General features: G+C 47.8%; 1 protein-coding gene across 1 annotated transcript in view; it reads right to left on the bottom strand.

The window, feature by feature from the left end:
- Window positions 1–18,293, bottom strand: part of LOC142310371 (uncharacterized) — a 42,557-nt gene extending 24,264 nt beyond the window's left edge. The window contains exons 1-2 of the mRNA XM_075347889.1: window positions 18,173–18,293; window positions 2,769–2,814 (exon numbers count right to left, since the gene is read on the bottom strand). Of these exons, the coding sequence (XP_075204004.1) occupies window positions 2,769–2,814; window positions 18,173–18,220 (94 nt within the window). The 5' untranslated portion in view covers window positions 18,221–18,293. The remainder of the gene's footprint in view (window positions 1–2,768; window positions 2,815–18,172) is intronic.
- Window positions 18,294–19,196: the final 903 nt, after the last annotated feature.

The following is a 19,196-nucleotide window of genomic DNA, read 5'->3' on the forward strand; positions in this document are numbered from 1 at the left end:
ACCCGACCGTGACCCGGCGTATCCTGGAATAAAGTCACGCCATCCTCCGCCATCCGGACATCCGAATCTTCCGCCGCCGCTTCCTCCTCCTGCTCGCTGGAGCCGACCGCCTCTGGCTCATGTAACGCAGACGCCGCCGCAGCGCTGCCACCACCACGGCCGTCCTCCTGGTACGCCGCGCGGGTACCGTCCTCCAAGCTCCATCTTCTGTCCCGCGGCGACAACCCTGGAAACCGTCACGTCCCACGGGCTGCCACCGCGAGCCTCCTCTTCAGGCCCGACCCCCCCCCTGCTGCCTGCAAGGACGGGGGGGTACCTGTGGCCCGACCCCCATCTAGAGCCGCCGCATCCTGCCCTCCTGGGCCCAGAAAGCATCCGTCCGCCAGGCCCTCCCCCTCCTGGGGGAGACCGCCGCTGCCGGGAGCTGCATGCCTGATCTGGGTGACCAGGCAGGGACCGCAGGGCCCCCGCCGTCACCCCCACGTACCGACGCCTCCCGGGCACCCGTTGCACCAGGCTCGCCTGCCCTGGTGCCGGACCCCCAGCTGGCTGCAGCCCCCCGGCCCCCGCGGGGGGGGGGTATAACGCTGGCATCTGTCCTCGCCGGGCGCTCTCCTGGCCTGGAGCCGCCGCATCCAGCCCTCCTGGGCCCACGAAAGCCTCTGTCTGCTGGGCCCTCCCCCTTCTGGGGGAGACCGCCGCGGCCGGGAGCTGCACCCTGCTCTGGGTGACTGGGCAGGAACTGCAGGGCCCCTGCCGTCACCCCCACTCACCGCCGCCTCCTGGGCACCCGTCGCACCAGGCTCGCCTGCCCTGGTGCCGGACCCACCACTAACTGCAGCTCCGCGGCCCCCCCCACCGTCCGCGGCGGGTAAAGCTGGCCTCCGTCCACAGCCGGGCGCTCTCCACGTCCGGGAGCCGCCACATCCCGCAATCCAGGCTCGAAACCGGAAGTAGGCCGCAGACTAGCCACGCCCCCCTCCCGGCTGCCGCGGCCGGACGGAGATTCCCCCCACCCGGCTGCCGCGGCCGGACAGAGATTCCTCCCGCGGCCGGAGCAGCAGCAGAGCATCGCCGCCGTCCATGCCACTGCCGCGGAGGGTCCCCGAAGGGGCTCTCACGCCTCCTCCTCGCTCCCCCCGCACACGGCCAGTACCTGAAATGAAGGAGGGGGGGGACGCCGCCCGCTGCTGACAGGGGAGCGAGGGGAAAGTGCCGACGGGTTAACCCCCGGCAGCCAAGATGTGGGACCGCGCTGCCAGGGGCCCGTGCACTGCCATGGTGAATCCGCCGGTCCCGGACAGCAGCCCCATCGCATGTCCGGATCGCTCCATATCCGGAAATCAAGAGAAGGGGGTAAGCCAAATTTCATATACTTACACCCCTCATCTGTCCCACCTCTTCCTCCAGAGAAACTCCTCCTACCCACCAATCCCTTTCTCTGCACTATACACGAACATTCCTGTTCTTATTAACCCCATCACTCCTTCCCTTCCCTCTAGTCATGTCGCCCCTCCACCCTATGGGTTCCATGGCTTTCTAATACATATGTGTTACCATTAAGTTCCCATGTGTGATTCAAGTGGAATCGCTGTCTGTACTCATGAATAAGGGAATAATATGCACTAACTTGCAAATGATTGGTCTCTGTTTTTATTGATTTTAATTCAAAATGAATTGTCACCATTGTCATAATAAATTTCATTCTTTTTTGCACTATAAAAGCTTTGTTCTCTGTTCATGTCATCCAAATGTATTTACGTCTGAAAGACGCAAATACATTTGAATAGGAAGGAGGAAGCTGCGGTTATCGGCATCAGCTCTGCTGCGCTCCTCTGCAGCGTTTACATGCAGGGCACACTATCACACAGCAGAGCCGACACAGCACAGCGCGCTGCCTCCTGCTGCAGCTAGTGTGCCCAGCATGTACACACGGCTGAGGAGTGCGGCGGGGACAGCAGATACAGTGGCCCACTACACCGTGCCCCTGCTCCCCCCTGCCCCTTAAAGACGCAGATACAAATAAATGGCGGTGGCTCCCCTTCCCCCCCCCCGAAAACACCGCTGATTTATTAGACTGTCTTTACGGAGGAGGAGAGGGTGTGAAGAAAAAAAAAATGCTGACAGGTGCCTAGTGGCAAGTATGGTCCTGGTTGTGGGGGCCCCCTTAGAAGCTCTTTTGGTGGGGGCCCTGGGGCTGGAGCCCCTCCTGCCCCACCTATAATCCGGCCCTGGGTCCAGTACACAACATAGTGGTCACACATCGATGAAAGCTCATAAGGAAGGCTTTTGTCAAATACTTTGTGTAGTCAATTGTGTCTCTGAGTAGCATTATTGCGGTCCGCTCATCCCCATGCAGTGAACCCCGGGTTCCATAACCTCTGAGATCCGGTGATGTCACGTCAACTTCTAGTTGACCCACCATCACCAAGGCCGCCCACAGTGACTGGGCTGTGGGCGGAGTTTCGCCACTCGTCAGATTCCTTTAGTGTACATACACACACACACACACATACATACATACATACATACACACATACATACACACACTTACTTACATACATAAATACATACACACACATACATACATAGATAAATACATGCATACACACACACAAACTCTCAGCTTTAAATATTAGATTTAATATGCCACATAAATAAAATATTTGTAGATTGTATTTCACAGTGGCTACAAAAGGTGATACATAAGTCTGAAGCAATTCTAGTGAAGAGGAAAAGACTGATGAAATCCAGCGTCAGACGCTTACCCTTCACTTGCTTTGGGACCTGGACACTTTTAGAAAAAGGTACAGTCTGCAAAAGAAATAAAAATGAAATATATTTAATGGAAGACAGAAGTCAATGAAGCGTAGAACAAACCTTAAGGATTCTGATGTCAGTACATCATCAGATTGTCAGAAAGGAATTGCAGGAATTTTTCCTTCCATAATATAAAAGACCCCCATAAAATAGAAAGTGTAAGGTCTGCACTCCACAACTGGCAGATTGGGTATTGCAGCTATTGCTCCTCTGACAGGGACACATCAATTTGGATATGTATATGTGACCATAGGGCTTTTTTTTTTTGGCTCTCCTTTCTTCACCTAGCTCTGGCAGAACATATTTGTTGACTACAAATCTCATATAAGGCCCTATAGTTTGATGATTGCGGTGCCGGAGTAGTGCTTTAAACCTAAGTCCGGTGCTTACCCTTATGACATTTCCATCCTTTTCATCCTTCGGTTCCATATTGCCATCTTGTGCTTGTAACTTCTGGCTGCGCAGAAGTCAGAAGTTACCTTACAAACACTCAATGCAACTCTTTAAGAGTGAGAACGAGGCTCTCATAGACTTGCATTGATTTGTGACCTTTGGCTGCAACCATGAAACACTGGAGCAGCCAGTAGGTCTCAAATTCCAGTAGACATAGTAGCAAGAGCAATGCTGGAAGCACATGAAGATGGCGGCAGGTGAGTATAAGACATGGGAAAGGGTACTTACATTTAAAGGCAATCTGTCACCAGGTTTTTGCCTCCTTATCTGAGAGCAGCATAATGTAGGCCCAGAGACCCTGATTCCAGCGATGTGTAACTTACTAGGCTGCTTAGTGTAGTTTTGATAAAATCACTATTTAATAAGCAGTAAATTATCATTAGAGGTGTACCTGGTCTGCTGCCAGGTAGTCCAGAATATTCATGAGCTCAGTATAACTGCTAGATCTGCAGCAGAGAAAACATTGATTTTAGTAACATGACAGCAAACAGCTCAGTAAGTGACACGTGGCTGGAATCAGGGTCTCTGTCTCTACATTATGCTGCTCTCTGGGGAGCAAAAACCTGGTGACAGATCATTACAGATAAACAATAATTCCCAGTTTAACTTTACATCATAATTTTCTGTACTGGACAGAAGAAAAGTCACTACTCGTCCTGGCATATTCTTAAGAGCCCTTCCTTAGAGGGAATTGGTCACAAGGTTTTGGCTACCTCATCTGAAAGGAGCATAATTTAGGAAAAGAGACCCTGAATCCAATGATGTATCACATTAGATAACTGGGTGCAGCAGTTGTGACACAATCACACGAGTCCTTAGATGTAGTATGAAGCTGAGCACAGAAAACTGAATCTGCCCACACCACAGCTCTCTGTGTACATTGTCTATTGGCAGTGTGAGCTGCTTATCAGTGGAGGGGGTGTGGTCAAACAATTTGGCATGAGGCAGTTAGTTTTAGCAATAATAATGTCCTAGTGATAAAACCTTCACTGTAAGTAAACAACAGTACACAACTTAATAAATGATACATCGCTGAAATCTGTGTTTCAAACCGTACTTTTTGCTGTCTTCAAATACTTAGCAAAATCCTTTTGGAGGAATCTGACAGGAGACAGGCACCCTGATTCTAGTGATATATTAATTAATGGTCTCCTTGGTTTAATTTTGATAGATAAAATCACATTTTATCTGCTACAGATCTACCAGTTTTCAGAATGCTTAGCTCTGTATAATCTGCCTGCACCACTGATTAGCAGCTTCCTGGTCATGTACAGTGTACACAGAAAGCTGTCAACCAGTGGTGCGGGAAGGATTATACAGTGCTATATGAATATGGAGGACTACATGTTGACAAGTCCTTTAGTGATAATGTCCTGCTGATAAAAATGTGACTTTATCAAACAACCACAAGCAGTTCACATTATACTGCTCTCAGGTTAGGTGGCAAAAAATGGTGACAGATTCATCTATAAACAACCTGTCATGGGGTCCTTCTCTGATATCACACAATCAGAGTGAGAGATGGATGAACAATCCAAAGAGCATTTATTCCAAGTAAAATCGGATGATACCATAAAATAATCCACTACACAGAGGGTAAAATAGTCCAGTAATAGGATAAATGTCCCGGGGATCAGTCACAATCCTCCAGCAGTCCTTTTCCAGTGAAATTTGGGTTTCTCACAGTCTCTATGGGGTGTCAGCTTCTCCCTCAGAAGATCAATCTTACTCCCTCTCTCTTGTCTTTCTCAGCCAGAATGAATAATCCCCCAGGTAAACAGAGAGTTTAGGTGGATCCCAGGCTCCCGTCCCCCAGACTTAAGGACAAAAGCCCGGCGAGAGGTGATTAACCTGCAATCAGAACAATGTACACACAAGTAATACACAGAATGGACAGATTGCCACGCCTAGAATACGAACCTACACACAATTATACACAACCTACCATATTCTACCATCACACAACCATTTCTATCATATTCCATCTTGTTCCCCTACACCTCAAATTAAACCAACTAAACCACACTGTAGATCTCAAGACCTACATGCTGCCCACCAGTCCTTCCCAGGCTAATGTCTTACACAGTCCACTTAGACAGCTTTACCCATCCATGAGTCTGCTATCACCCAACCCACCCAAACTCCCTACAGGCTAAGATCTCAAATGTAATCTAGACTTTACTCACAAAGAAAAAAAAAAAAACTTTCCAAATATGTCCTAAGAGAACAGGTGGCCTTAATGCCTCCATAGGTCCCATATAACACACTCAAGCACACCACCTCTATTGCAATGGACACGTCCTTCTGGCCTCCAGCTTAACAATGCTCCCGAATGAAGTCACTTTAGAAGTCGCCGTGCCTTATTCCTGGTGCACCATGTACCTACCCATATACCATCTCTCCCCCATGCTGCAAGTATCACATCCATTACCAAAGGCCACTCCTCAATGCCTCCATAGACCACACGTCTTAGGGGTACTTTACACGCTGCGACTTCGCTGCCGATATATCGCCGGTGTCACGTCGTTAGTGACGCACATCCGGCGCCGGTAGCGACATCGCAGCATGTAACACAAATGAGCGATGATCAACGAGCGCAAAAACGTGCAAAATCGATGTTGTTTGTCATTTGTCTATGTGTGACGCCGCTGAAACGACAAAAATCTCCTTACCTCCGTCCACCGGAAAAGGAGGAAGGAAGGAGGTGGGCGGCATGTTTCGGCCGCTCATCTCCTCCCCTCCTTTTCTATTGGGCGGCAGTTTAGTGACGCTGCTGTGACGCTGAATGAACCGCCCCCTTAGAAAGGAGGCGGTTCGCCGGTCACAGCGACGTCGCAGAGCAGGTACGTGCGTGTGACGCTGCCGCAGCGATCACCACATATCGGCCGTGTGACGGGGGCGGGTGCTATCGCGCTCGACATCGCTAGTAAATGCTAGTGATGCTGCAGCGTGTAAAGTACCCCTTACACTCAAGCAACCCCATCTATTGCAATAGGCACATCCTTCTGGCCTCCAACCCAACAATGCTCCATTAATGAAGTCCCTTTAAAAGTCACAATGCCTTATTACTGATGCACAATGTACCTGTAGTGCCCCTGAGACTCTCAGGGCACTACAGGGAATTGCATCCTCCTGGGGATGCAGGACCTACCCCCTGGGACCTGGAGTACCAGTGCTGATTCCACCAACACATAATCTAAATCCTAGTTCTCCTCTCCACACTGGGCATAGAGGGATAACCAGGTAAGGGGATGGTTGCCATGGGAACGAGTTCCTAGGTATAGTCAGCCTGGTGGGAGGGGTCAGTGAGTCGTGTGATAGAGTTGAAGAGTGAAGCACACAGAAGAGGTGTGTGGACGTGCCTGAGCTGGGTCCGTGTAACGGTGACCCCGGGACACAGGAGAGAGGTCGCCAGAACGGGTACCGAGATACCGCTGGGACCGGAGCACGAACGAGCACAGGTCCCAAGGTCAAGCGCAAGTTTCAGACTGTTTGGCAAATACCTGCACGGTGAGAACACCTTCACGGACTTCATCGAACCAAATAATCCGGGGCATCAGCAGTAAACTAGGATTGGGGTTCGGACACTTACTTCCCCGCAGGGTCCGCACTGCCCTCCGTACAGAGAAGGAGACTGTACCCAAAAAGGGACAGTCGGGGTTCCCAAACGCTTCAAGCTACAGAGACGCAATCTGCAGAGAGTGCTGGGTACAGAGCAACCTGGGTCACTACATTGGCACTGGTCCTCCTGGAACATGAACCAGCAACCTCTGGGTCCACAGTGAGTAGAGACTGTTAAAGACAAACTGGTGTGGTCTGCATTATTGCCCCACTACATCTCCCAGGCACAGCCCTACCTATGGAAGGCCACTACCTGCTGCCACTACATAGCTGCCACTTCCATCAGCTCTGGGTGTACCTGTGACGCCCCTGGACTATCAGGTTGTCACAGGGTACTGCACGCTCTTTTCTCTTAGTGCAGTATTCAAATCCCTCATGGTTCTGTGTCCCCATCTTATAGTGCTGCCTCCAACAGCAAAGCAAATCATAGGAACACCCTGCACCACACCCACCAGACACACCAGTGGGCGGCTTAAGCGGAATAGGGTCACCCACCTAGGGGTCAGGAAGGGAGGGTCAGGAGAGTGTCAGTACAGTGAAGTGCAGTAAAGTGGAGTGAAGGAGAGTGAAGTGGAGGAAGCAGGGATCGGTGGCTCCCTAGAGTAGCTGTCTAGGTTGCAGACAGTGATCTGGACCTAGAGGAGTCGGACCCCGGTCGCAGGGGATTGAGGCAAGGTGCCTTGACCTGTTGGTTGAGTGAATGGTCGGCAGCCTGGTCCCATCACCGGTCCGGGACCAAAGGCACGGCGGGGTACACGGACTCTAGGTCGGGGAGAAGCTTCAGGCAACCCGGCAATTAACCTGCAAAGAGCGGAGCCTTTATGGACTGTTCCCACTAGCTCCAGAATCGAGGCACTAGCGCAACGAGGGGGATAGGGCCTTCCATATACGCAGCCCACTGAAATCCGAAGCATGCCACCTGAGAGCAGGCTCCCACACTTAGCCACAGTGGGGAGCAGGGCGCAGCAAGTTACAGACTACCGAACCACTACAGTGAACCTAAACTTTGTGCCAGGAGGTCACGGATTACCAGGCAGCACTGCAGGGGACGGGACCCGGACGAGCTCCCCTTGAGAGGCAGCGGCACCAGAGACTTGGTTTACCCGGTTGTCAGCGTCTGAGTACATGAGTGATCTCCCTGTCACTGCACCCAGTATCATCTTTCAGAGCCCCGGGGCATACCCCTACCTTTGGAGGGTAACTACACCTTGCTGCCCCATTCCATCACCTCGGGTACTCCCAACAACGGCAGCGGCGGTACTCCTAATTACCACACACCACGGGTGGCGTCACGAACTATCATCTCCCTGTAAATATCCCCTTTTACTTTAGAGTGTGGCCCAAGCCCCTGGGTCCGGAGACCCTCGAGCCACGAGCGGATATTGCCCATGGATCCGAGTGGTACGATCCACTGCTGGGGCGGCACATACCCACATTCAGCAGCGGTGGTTCTCCATCATTAACCACAACCCGCAGGTGGCGTCACATGACAAAAACTCTTATCTCCCCTGTACGTACCCCCCATTAACAACAGGGGCCCAGAGCACGGGACCAGGCAATGGCCACCAGAGTGACATTCCTATTTGTTACTGCCCGGGACCGAGTACCCCCTTCTTTGGGCGCTACATTCCTACCCACATACCATCTCTCCCCCATGTTGCAAGCATCACATCCATTACCAAAGGCCACTCCTTAATGCCTCCATAGGCCCAACGACTCACACTCAAGCAACCCCCTCTATTGCAAAAGACACTGATGTCTTCTAAAGTCCAGCCCAACAATGCTCCCCTAGTGAACAAGCCAGGTAATGCACACAGACAGCACAGGGCGCCTATGCAATACCACTATATGGGCCTCTTGTTATTCAGCAGTTTATCATAGAGCACCTACTATTTAAATTTCCATCTTGAAATCCACCAGTAATTATTGACTATGAAATGTATTAGCTCAGTCACTCACATGTACTTGCTTTTAATATGACACTTGACCCCCTCCCCCACTAGACCCCTGTGCACAACTTGCACCAATGGTACAATATGTCTTCCCCTGAAGAAAGCCCACTCTGTCCACCAGCTCACTGACTTTCCTTTAATAATCAGGCCTCAGGCTTAAAGGGGTTTCCCAGGAACAAAGCTCATTTTAATCAATAGATCTTGAAAAAATAACAATTTCCACAATTTGATGTGATTAAAAACAATGTTCCTGTGCTGAGATAATCTTATGTATATGTGCCCCTGCTATGTACTGTGTAATGGCCGTGTCTGACCGTACAGGAACCTGGTCTGATCATACCACACCTCCTGGGCAGGGGAGGACACAAAAGAATATAAATACATTACAGCACAGGATTGCAAATAATTCTTTCTTTGAGATAAAATATTTTTTAAATACAGGCAGGGAAATGTTTTACCTCACAAAAAGAATCAGCTGTGATCTTGTGCTGTAATTCTGTATACTATTTTATGCCCCCCCCCCCTTTCCATGTGGTATGATCAGACCATGTTCCTGTACAGTCAGACACGGCCTTACACAGTACATAGCAGGGATACATATATAAGATTATCTCAGCACAGGAACACTTTTCTAAAACACATCAATCCAAATTGTTATTATTCCAAGATCTGTTGACTAAAAGGAACTTTAAAATGATCTTTGTTTGTGGGAAAACCCCTTTAAACCCTTTACGACCAAGGATGTACTTATACACCCTTGGTCGCCTCCCTCCGGTTACTGCGGCGGGCTTCAGCAGTGAGCCCGCTGTAATCCCTGCACATCTCTGCTGATCGGAGATCCACCTGCGCTTGTTAACCCCTTAGATCGCGCTGTTAAACACTGACAGCACAATTTAAATGGCAGCGGAAGGAATTGCATCATACCCCGCCGCTATTGGCGGCCCTGTGACGCGATCATGGGGCGCCTTGGTGTTGCCCCCGCACTACCATGACTCACTTCCTGCGAGTGCCAACAGAATGTCGGCACTCACAGTAAAGCAGTATTTCTGCTGATCAGAGCGATGCTGCTCTCATCAGCAGAAATGAACAAGCGATTGGACTGTGCAGGCATAAAGTCCCCTAGGCGGACTAGTAAAATAAATAAAAAAAGTGTTACAAAATAAAAAAAAATAGAAATTCAAATCACCCCCCTTTCATCCCACTGAAAATAAAACAGTTAAAAATAAAAATATACACATATTTTGTATCGCTGCTTCTATCAAAATATAAAATCAATTAACCTGATCAATACATGGTGTGGCGAGAAAAAATTCAAACAACAAAATTAGGTATTTTGGTCGCCACAAAAATGTTTTAAAATTCAATATCAGGTGATCAAAAAGTAGCATCTGCACAAAAATGGTATAATTAAAAACACCAGCTTAAGACGCAAAAAATAAGCCGTCACTGAGTCCCAGATCCCGAAAAATGAGAACTCTACGGGCCACGGAAAATGGCGACAAAAGCGCAACTCTTTTTTTGTACAAACTTCTGAACTTTTTTTCACCCCTTAGATAAAAGTAAACCTGTACATGTTTGGTGTCTACGAACTCGTACCGACCTGAGGCATCTCACTGACACATCAGTTTTACCATATAGTCAACACGGTGAATGAAAGACCTCAAAAACAATTGTGCAATTGCTTCTTTTTTTGCAATTTCACCGCACTTGGAATTTTTTTTTCCCATTTTCCAGTATACTATATGGTAAAACTAATAATTTCACTCAAATGTTCAACTTGTCCCGCAAAAACAAGCCCTCATATGGATATATTGGCAGAGAAATTAAAAAGAAGGGAAGGAAAAAACAAAAATGAGTAACGGAAAATCACGCAGGAGTGTACATAGGCTAAACAAAGGGTGTATCCGACACTATACGTGGACCATCCACTGATTGGCCACTTGATGCCAAACTTCCCATCAGTACTGCGTCTCATACGCTCTCATGTCAGTGACAGGCTCTTCCTCAGTCTCTGCTGACATTGTCGCTTTGTTTCGTACCTGATAGTTGAGAAATCATTGTCGCTGTCAATAACTCCGGCCGTCAGTTCATTTCAACTAGTAGCTTGATAATGAATGTGGCCAACAGAAATCTGTAAATATTGAATGTCGGATCATGGATGCTGCAATGTGATCACATTCACTATCACTATTGTGATGTAGTAGCCCGATATTGCCATCTTAAGACGCTGTGTCTTATTACTGGTGCACCATGCACCACCGCAGTATCCCTCCCCCATCACATCCATTACCAAAGACTACAATGGATTCACCGCCTTCTTCCTTACAGACGTTTCCACATGAGGAAGTTACCATTGTTTGCACACTCGGGCTCGGCCTTGTTTACTGTAGACATGTGACACAAAATATCATTTGATCGCTGTCCTCATGTTCTCTAACTCTTCCCACTCCACAAATCATCGAGTTTATGGATGGGTTACCCAATGCATGACCGAAATCTATTATTATGTGATGTCTCTGTTATTCCTGTCCTGTAATTACGTCTCTAATACCCAGTTATATATTTGTTACTAGGCTGCACTTAAGAAATGCAGGAAAAATTTACTTTCTTCTTTTATACACCATGTTCCAAATTATTATGCAAATAATATTTGTCTCTGATTTTCCTAAATGGTTGGTGCAAATGCCAGTCAGTCTAATAAAAGTCATCACCCGTTGAGAGTATACATCTAATTTTATTGAATAAACCTCCCAATGATAACAGTATAATCTTCAAAATTAAACAAAACTCAAAATGCATTGTTCCAAATTATTAAGCACAGTAGAGTTTCTAACCATTTTATATGTTTTAAAGAACTGAAAATGCTCATTTGTGGAATTTGCAGCATTAAGAGGTCACATTCACTGAAATAAAAAGCTATTTAAATCCAAAACATCCTAACAATCCAAGTTACATGTTAACATAGGAGCCCTTTTTTGAAATAACCTTCACAATTCTTGCATCCATTGAAATTGTGAGTTTTTGGAGAGTTTCTGCTTGAATTTCTTTGCATGATGTCCGAATAGCCTCCCAGAGCTGCTGCTTTGATGTGAACTGCCTCCCACCCTCATAGATCTTTTGCTTGATGATATTCCAAAGGTTCTCTATAGGGTTGAGGTCAGGGGAAGATGGTGGCCACACCATGAATTTATCTCCTTTTATGCCCATAGGAGCCAATGGCACAGAGGTATTCTTTGCAGCATGAGATGGTGCATTGTCATGCATGACGATGATTTTGCTCCTGAAGGCACGTTTCTGCTTTTTGTACCATGGAAGAAAGTTGTTAGTCAGAAACTCTATATACTTTGCAGAGGTAATTTTCACACCTTCAAGAACCCTAAAAGAACCTACCAGACGTCTCCCCATGATTCCAGCCCAAAACATGTCTCCTCCACCTCCTTGCTGATGTCGCAGCCTTGTTGTGACATGGTGACCATCCACCAACCATCCACTACACCAGGGGTGGGGAACCTCCGGCCCATGGGCCGCATACATCCCGCGAAGACCTTTTCTACGGCCCCCGGGACTCTGCCAGCAGCCGGGTCTTGCCGGTTGCCAGCCCTTTAAATCCCCATGCGCGCTACGAGGACGCGCATTCAGCGTTCACTACTGAACGCTGGTCACTGCGTGTGTGCTCAGGACTTATTTTGTGGGTGGGGTTAACACTGTCGCCCCGTCCCACAGAAGCCCAGCAGCAGTTTAGCTTCAACTAGTAGGTGAACGCTCCCCCCCTCTGCTGCGTGCCAGCTCTTCCGTGCGTGCTCCTCCGTGCTGCGTGCCAGCTAACACGTGCTCGCTCCCCCGTGCCAGCTCCCCTGTGCATGCTCACCCGTGCCTGCTTCTCCGTTACAGCTCCCCCGTGCGCGCTCCCCCGTGCCTGCGTCTCCGTTACAGCTCCCCCGTGCACGCTCCCCCATGCCCGCTCCTCTGTGCCCGCTCCTTTGTGCCAGTTCCCCCGTGGCAGCTCCTCCGTGCCCGCTCCCCCATGTGCGCTCCCACTGTGCTGTGTGCCCGTTCCCACTGTGCTGCTATATGCTCATTTCCCAACTGCCGTGTGTCTGCTCCCTCTGTGTCCGCTCCACCAGGGTTGTGTGCTTCTTCCCCAGGTTTGTGTGGCCCCCAGGTTTGTGTGGCCCCCAGGGCTGTGTGCCCCCCCTCCCCTAGGTCTGTGTGTCCCCCCTCTCCACTAGGTCTGTGTGTCCCCCCCTCCACTAGGTGTGTGTCCCCCCCCTCCACTAGGTCTGTGTGTCCCCCCCCCCTCCACCAGGTCTGTGTGTCCCCCCCCCCCTCCACCAGGTCTGTGTGTCCCCCCCTCCCCTAGGTCTGTGTTCCCCCCCTCCCCTAGGTCTGTGTGCCCCCCCTCCCCAGGTCTGTGTACCCCCCTCCCCCAGAGCTGTGTGCCCCCACTCCCCCAGAGCTGTGTGACTCCCCCACCCCCACCCTCCAGTGCTGTGCCCCCAGTGATGTCCATGCTCCCCCATGCTGTCTGCGCCCCCGTTGCAATGTCTGGGTTCTGCATGTGTTGTCAGTTTTCCCCGTGCCCCCTATTGCTGTCCATGCCCCCCTATTGCTGTCCGTGGCCCCCTATTGCTGTCTGTGCCTCCCAGTGCTGTCCGTGCCCCCCCAGTGCTGTCCGTGCCCCCCAGTGCTGTCTGCGCTCCAAAGCCATATCTATGCCTCCCAGTGATGTATATGTCCTCAGCCTTTTTTGTGACGTATATATTCTCCCAGCCCCACCTGTGATGTATATGCTCCCAGCCCCTCCTGTGATGTATATGCCCCATTGTCTCCTGTAATGTATATATTACAGGTGGGGCTGGAGCATACACATCACAGGAGACACTGGGGACATATACATCACAGGAGGGGCTGGGGCATCTCCTTTAATATATATATATATATATATATATATACAGCTGTCCCAGCGTCTCCTATGTGATGTATATACATTAGTTCCAGCGTCTCCTATGTGATGTATATGCCCCCAGCCCCCCATGTGTTGTATATATATGCAGCAGTCCCAGTGTCAGTTGTGATGTATATGATTTACCAATCTTATCACAAAGAGTTGACTGCTCCAGACTGAGACAATCCTGGAAAAGCAGCTGTGAGAAGCAACATGATCATTATCACCGAAAATTAACCGCTGCGCCAAAGATAAGCATCTCTGGCCACCACTATAGGGGTGAGTTAATTAATTGCTTGACCAAATGTAGCTGGGTAATTTTCACATTGATAATTTTGTGCGGCCCCCGATGGTTCATAGAAATTTTCAGATGGCCCCTGGCAGTAAAAAGGTTCCCCACCCCTGCACTACACCATCCATCTGGACCATCCAGGGTTGCTCGACACTAATCAGTAAACAAGACAGTAAACAAGTTTGAAAATTAGTCTCCATGTATGTCTGGGCCCACTGCAACCATTTCTGCTTGTGAGCACTAGTTAGGGGTGGCCGAATAGTAGGTTTATGCACCACATCTAGCCTTTTAAGGATCCTACAGCTTGAGGTTCGAGGAACTCCAGAGGCACCAGCAGCTTCAAATATCTGTTTACTGGTTTGTAATGGCTTTTTAGCAGCTGCTCTCTTAATCCGATGGGCTTGCCTGGCAGAAACCTTCCTTATTCTGCCTTTATCAGCACAAACACGTATGTGCTGTGAATCAGCCACAAATCTCTTCACAGTACGATGATCACGCTTATGTTTTCGTGGAACATCTAATGTTTTCATCCCTTGTCCAAGGCATTGCACTATCTGATGCTTTCCGTCAGCAGAGAGATCCTTTTTGTTTCCCATGTTACTTGAAAACTGTGGCCTGCTTAATATTGTGGAACATCCAGTTTTCCTTTTATTGGGCTCACCTGGCAAACTAATTCTCATAGGTATCTGAGATTGAGTTCAGTGATCCAAAGAACCCTGAGACACAATACCATCAATGAGTTTCATTGAAAAAAAATAAAATAAAATAATCGCTATGACACTTAAATCCAATTTGCATAACAATTTGGAACATGGTGTCAAGTAACCTGATTTTGCCATATAGAACCTAAATAGGTCAATTTAAACCCCAGATCCTATAGCACTTCATGGATAAAAAGTGAAGCCAGTTGCATACCTTGCAACATGTTGACCTCTGTTACACACCAGTCCCCAGTCCACTAAACTTTCTTGTGGTCCACGTCAGCCTTTGCAAGGACGGTTTGCTGACATATGATGAACTTTCTAGGCCTATACAATTAGTTATGTGATCCTTGAAATTGTTCCACAAAATGGAGTATTTCTCCAAGAAAATTATTGCAATTCCACATATTTTGTCATACACATGTTCATCTCCTTTGTGTGTTTTGGAAGAACACAGGAAAAAAGGCATAATTGGACACAATGTCACACAAAACCCCCAAAAATAGGAAGGACAAAATTGTTCGCACCTGTCCAAAATTGTGGGTAAACAACATTGTTTCATGCATGTGATGCTCATTCAAACTCACCTGTGGCAAGTAACAGGTGTGGGCAATATGAAAATCACAACTGACACCAGATAAAAAAGGGAGAAGTTAACTCAATCTTTGCATTGTGGTCTGTGTGTGCTACACTAAGCATGGAGAACAGAAAAAGGAGAAAATAACTGTCTAAAGAATTGAGAAAGAAAATTGTTGAAAAATATCAACAATCTCCAGAAATCTTGATGGTCCTTTGTCCACACTGCGCAACATAATCAAGACGGTTAAGCCCATATCACTGTAGGTAATCTTCCTGGATGTGTATGGCTCTCCACTCCAGCCGTGGATGTGTATGGCAGAGAAAAATTTATGAAAGTTTGCAATGCAGGACAGTTTGGATGGTGAATAAGCAGCTCCAATCAAGTTCCAAAAAATTCAAGCTGTCCTGCAAGCTCAGGATGGTATCTGTTGACAGTGAAATTAATCGCTATGGTAAGAGACCCAGGAGGACCCCACTGCTGACACAAAGAGATAAAAATGCTATACTGCAGTTTGTAAGTGGTACCGTATCACGGACCAAGGTGACAATGCTATATATAATCGCGATAGCAACACTAGAATTTTGTCATAATTAAGAGCATGATATGCTCGAATCGTGTGGACCTGCTAGTGTCTATGTCACTTTAATATCGCATATATTAATAAATGTGATGTGTTTATTAATTTTGCAGGTGCTGGTACAGTATTTGCACTTTTTTGAACTGTACTGCTCGGCCTGTTTGTTCCGTGTACTACACCCAAGAGGCATCCATCTATATTTGAAACCTGGGAGATGATGCAAGCTTTTCTTGTATGTGTTTCTTCCCAGACACACACCTGGGTTTTGGTATTAAGAATTTTAGTTTATCTGTTTATCTGTCTTCAGCCTTCAGTACATCTGCAATCTGTCTGTGTTCTTCAGGACATCTCCTCGATGCCTGTGGCTCCTGGTCCTTAAATTGCCTGTCTGCCTGTGGCTTTCAGTACCTCTACAACCTGTCTACAGTCTCCAGGACATGTTCTGACTGACTTCAGCTTCCAGTCTTTCAGTTACCTTTCTGCCTGCAGCTTTCAGTACCTCTTCAACCTTTCTGCAATTCCCAGGACATATCCTGGCTGTCTGCAGCTTCCAGTCCTTAGGTTACCTATTCGCCTGTGGCTTTCAGTACATCTGCAGACTGTTTGCAGTCTACAAGCTGTCTCCTGACTACCTTCAGCTTCCAGCCCTTCAATTACCAATCTGCCTGCAGCTTTTAGTACTTCAATAACCTGTTTTCAGTCTCAAGGATGTCTCTTGGCTTCCTGCAACTTCCAGTCCTTTAATTACCTGTCTTTCTGCGGCTTTTTGTACCTTCTGCAACCTGTCTGCCATCTCCAGGATGTCTCTTTGATGCCTGCAGCTTCCAGTCCTCCAGTTGTTTGTCTGCTTGCAGCCTTCAGTATCTCTGCATCCTGTCTGTGGTCTCATGGACATCTCCTGGCTGCCTGCGGCTTCCAGTCATTCAGTTATTTGTCTGTCAGTGGCTATCAGTACCTCCTATCTGTCTGTGGTCTCCAGGATGTTTTATGGGCTTTCTGCGGCCTCAAATCCTTCAGTTACCTATATGCCTGCAGCTTTCAGTTCTTTTGCAGAAAATATGTAGTCTCCAGGATGTGTCATGACTGCATGCGGCTTCCGGGACCTCTGCAACTTGAATGTGGTCCATGATGTCTACTTTCTGCCTGCAGCCACCAGACCTTCAATTACCTGTCTGCCTGTGGCTTTCAGTACTTCTGCAACCTGTCTGCAGTTTCCAAGATGTCTCCTGGCTTCCTGTGGCTTCCAGTCCTTCAGTTAGCCGTCTTCTTTTAGCTTTCAGTACTTCTGCAACCTGTCTGCAGTCTTCAGGATGTCACATGGCTGCCTGTGGCTTCCAGTCCCCCAGTTACCCGTCTTCTTTCAGATTTCAGGACCTCTACAACCTGTCTGCAGTCAGCATGTCTCCTGGCTGCCTGTGGATTCCAGTCCTCCAGTTACCTGTCTTCTTGCAGCTTTCAGTACCTCTACAACCTGTCTGCAGTATTTAGGATGTCACCTGGCTGCCTTTGGCTTCCAGTCCTCCAGTTACCCGTAATTCTTGCAACTTTCAGAATCTCTGCAACCTGTCTGCAGTCTAAAGGTTGTCACCTAGCTACCTGTGGCTTCCAGTCCTCCAGTTACTCGTCTTCTTGCAGCTTTCAGTACCTCTAAAACCAGTCTGCAGTCTTCAGGATGTCTCCTGTCTGCCTTTTGCTACTAGTACCTCTGATAATGGTCTCCTGTCTGCCTGTGGTCTCCAGTCCCTCTGTTCTCTGTTCCCTGCATGCCTCACCCATTTACTGCACCAACGACTGTGGCCTATATGTTCACCCGGACTTTGGGCTTGGATAATTCACCTTCCCTAATCAGCCCTTAGAAACCCTAATGCAAAAATATCCCCAAAAAAATAACTATTATAGATCTTTAAGAGTCCTGGGCTCACATGGGCCAAAGAGACCTTTTGGACTCTCCTATGGTCTAAGTGCACCCACTATAGATATTTAACTGCTTAGAGCAGTATGAGAGGTAAGACCACAGCATAGGAACATTGATCATCAACAGGTGTAAATTATAAAATGAACCACTGATATCAGGGATTGAAAACATCATAAGGGAATTTCCTAGATTTCCTACCATCCACTGAAGAACAAAACAGCCTAGTATGAGATAGCTGATAACAGTGAACAATAGACTGCACTCACATATGTAGTTTGCTTAGACCCTAGTGAATTAGCAATAAGGCTATTCCTACCTCATCCTCATTATCGCTGGCTTGTACGCAGCAGCAGAATACGGACATTCTTCACACCCCACAAGGCTGCATAAGAAAGAAAACTTCATGGAAAGGTTCAGACTGGCAGCGCAATCACAAGACAAAGCGAAACGACTGAGCACTCGTGACGTGACGCGCGCTGGAAAAAGAAGTTTAACCAGTTCTGTCTCTTACATGCTTTCTGCTTTTCCTTTGAAAGGGAGGAAGTTGATGATAGAAAAAATATCACTATAAACCCATTTTTGCTTGCATTTAAAGGGAATCTCCCACTCCTCTTGAATTGTTGGTTTTTAGTAAATTATTATAATTTTCATAATATAACAATCCTGGGACATCTTTTCTTATAGCTTTTTGTTCTACCTTTCCACTGTCATTTCTCTTTGAAATGTATCAATAAATTAACACTCTGGTATTTCCAGTCGGGGACTTGTCACTGCATGTTGTAATATTGTCCAATCAGTGCTAAGAGGTTCAGACTCTACAGACACACCCCTAATTGGTAACAATTTGTAGTCAATTTATTCACAAATTTCTAAGTGGCAAAGCAGAGGAATGGCCCAACAGAGAGAAATAAGACAACATGACCCAGAACTCTTATTCCATGGGGCATACAATGATTTATGTAAAGGGAATCTGTCAGCATGTTTTTGCTATGTAATCTGAGAGCAACATAATGTAGGGACAGAGATCCGTGTCTCTTTCTGGACTGTGTTTTGTTGCTTCCATACAAGCAATTATTTATCTACACACAGCTCAACAACAAAGCACTGCCAGATCTGCAGCAGAGAAAACTGTAATTCTGCCATAACTGCTGCACCCAGTAAACTAAGTGACACATCGCTGGAATCAGGGTCTCCACCCATGCCTCAAAATAAGACATTGTTTTATTTTTTTTTGCCCCTGAAGGTGCACTGGGGCTTATTTTCCGGGGGGGCTTATTCTCGGGGAAATACGGTTGGAGGAAAGATTACCCCTCAAAAAACACAGATCCCCCCTTCCCAGG

This window comes from Anomaloglossus baeobatrachus, chromosome 5 (assembly GCF_048569485.1).
Source record: "Anomaloglossus baeobatrachus isolate aAnoBae1 chromosome 5, aAnoBae1.hap1, whole genome shotgun sequence".
In the NCBI taxonomy this organism is placed as follows: domain Eukaryota; kingdom Metazoa; phylum Chordata; class Amphibia; order Anura; family Aromobatidae; genus Anomaloglossus; species Anomaloglossus baeobatrachus.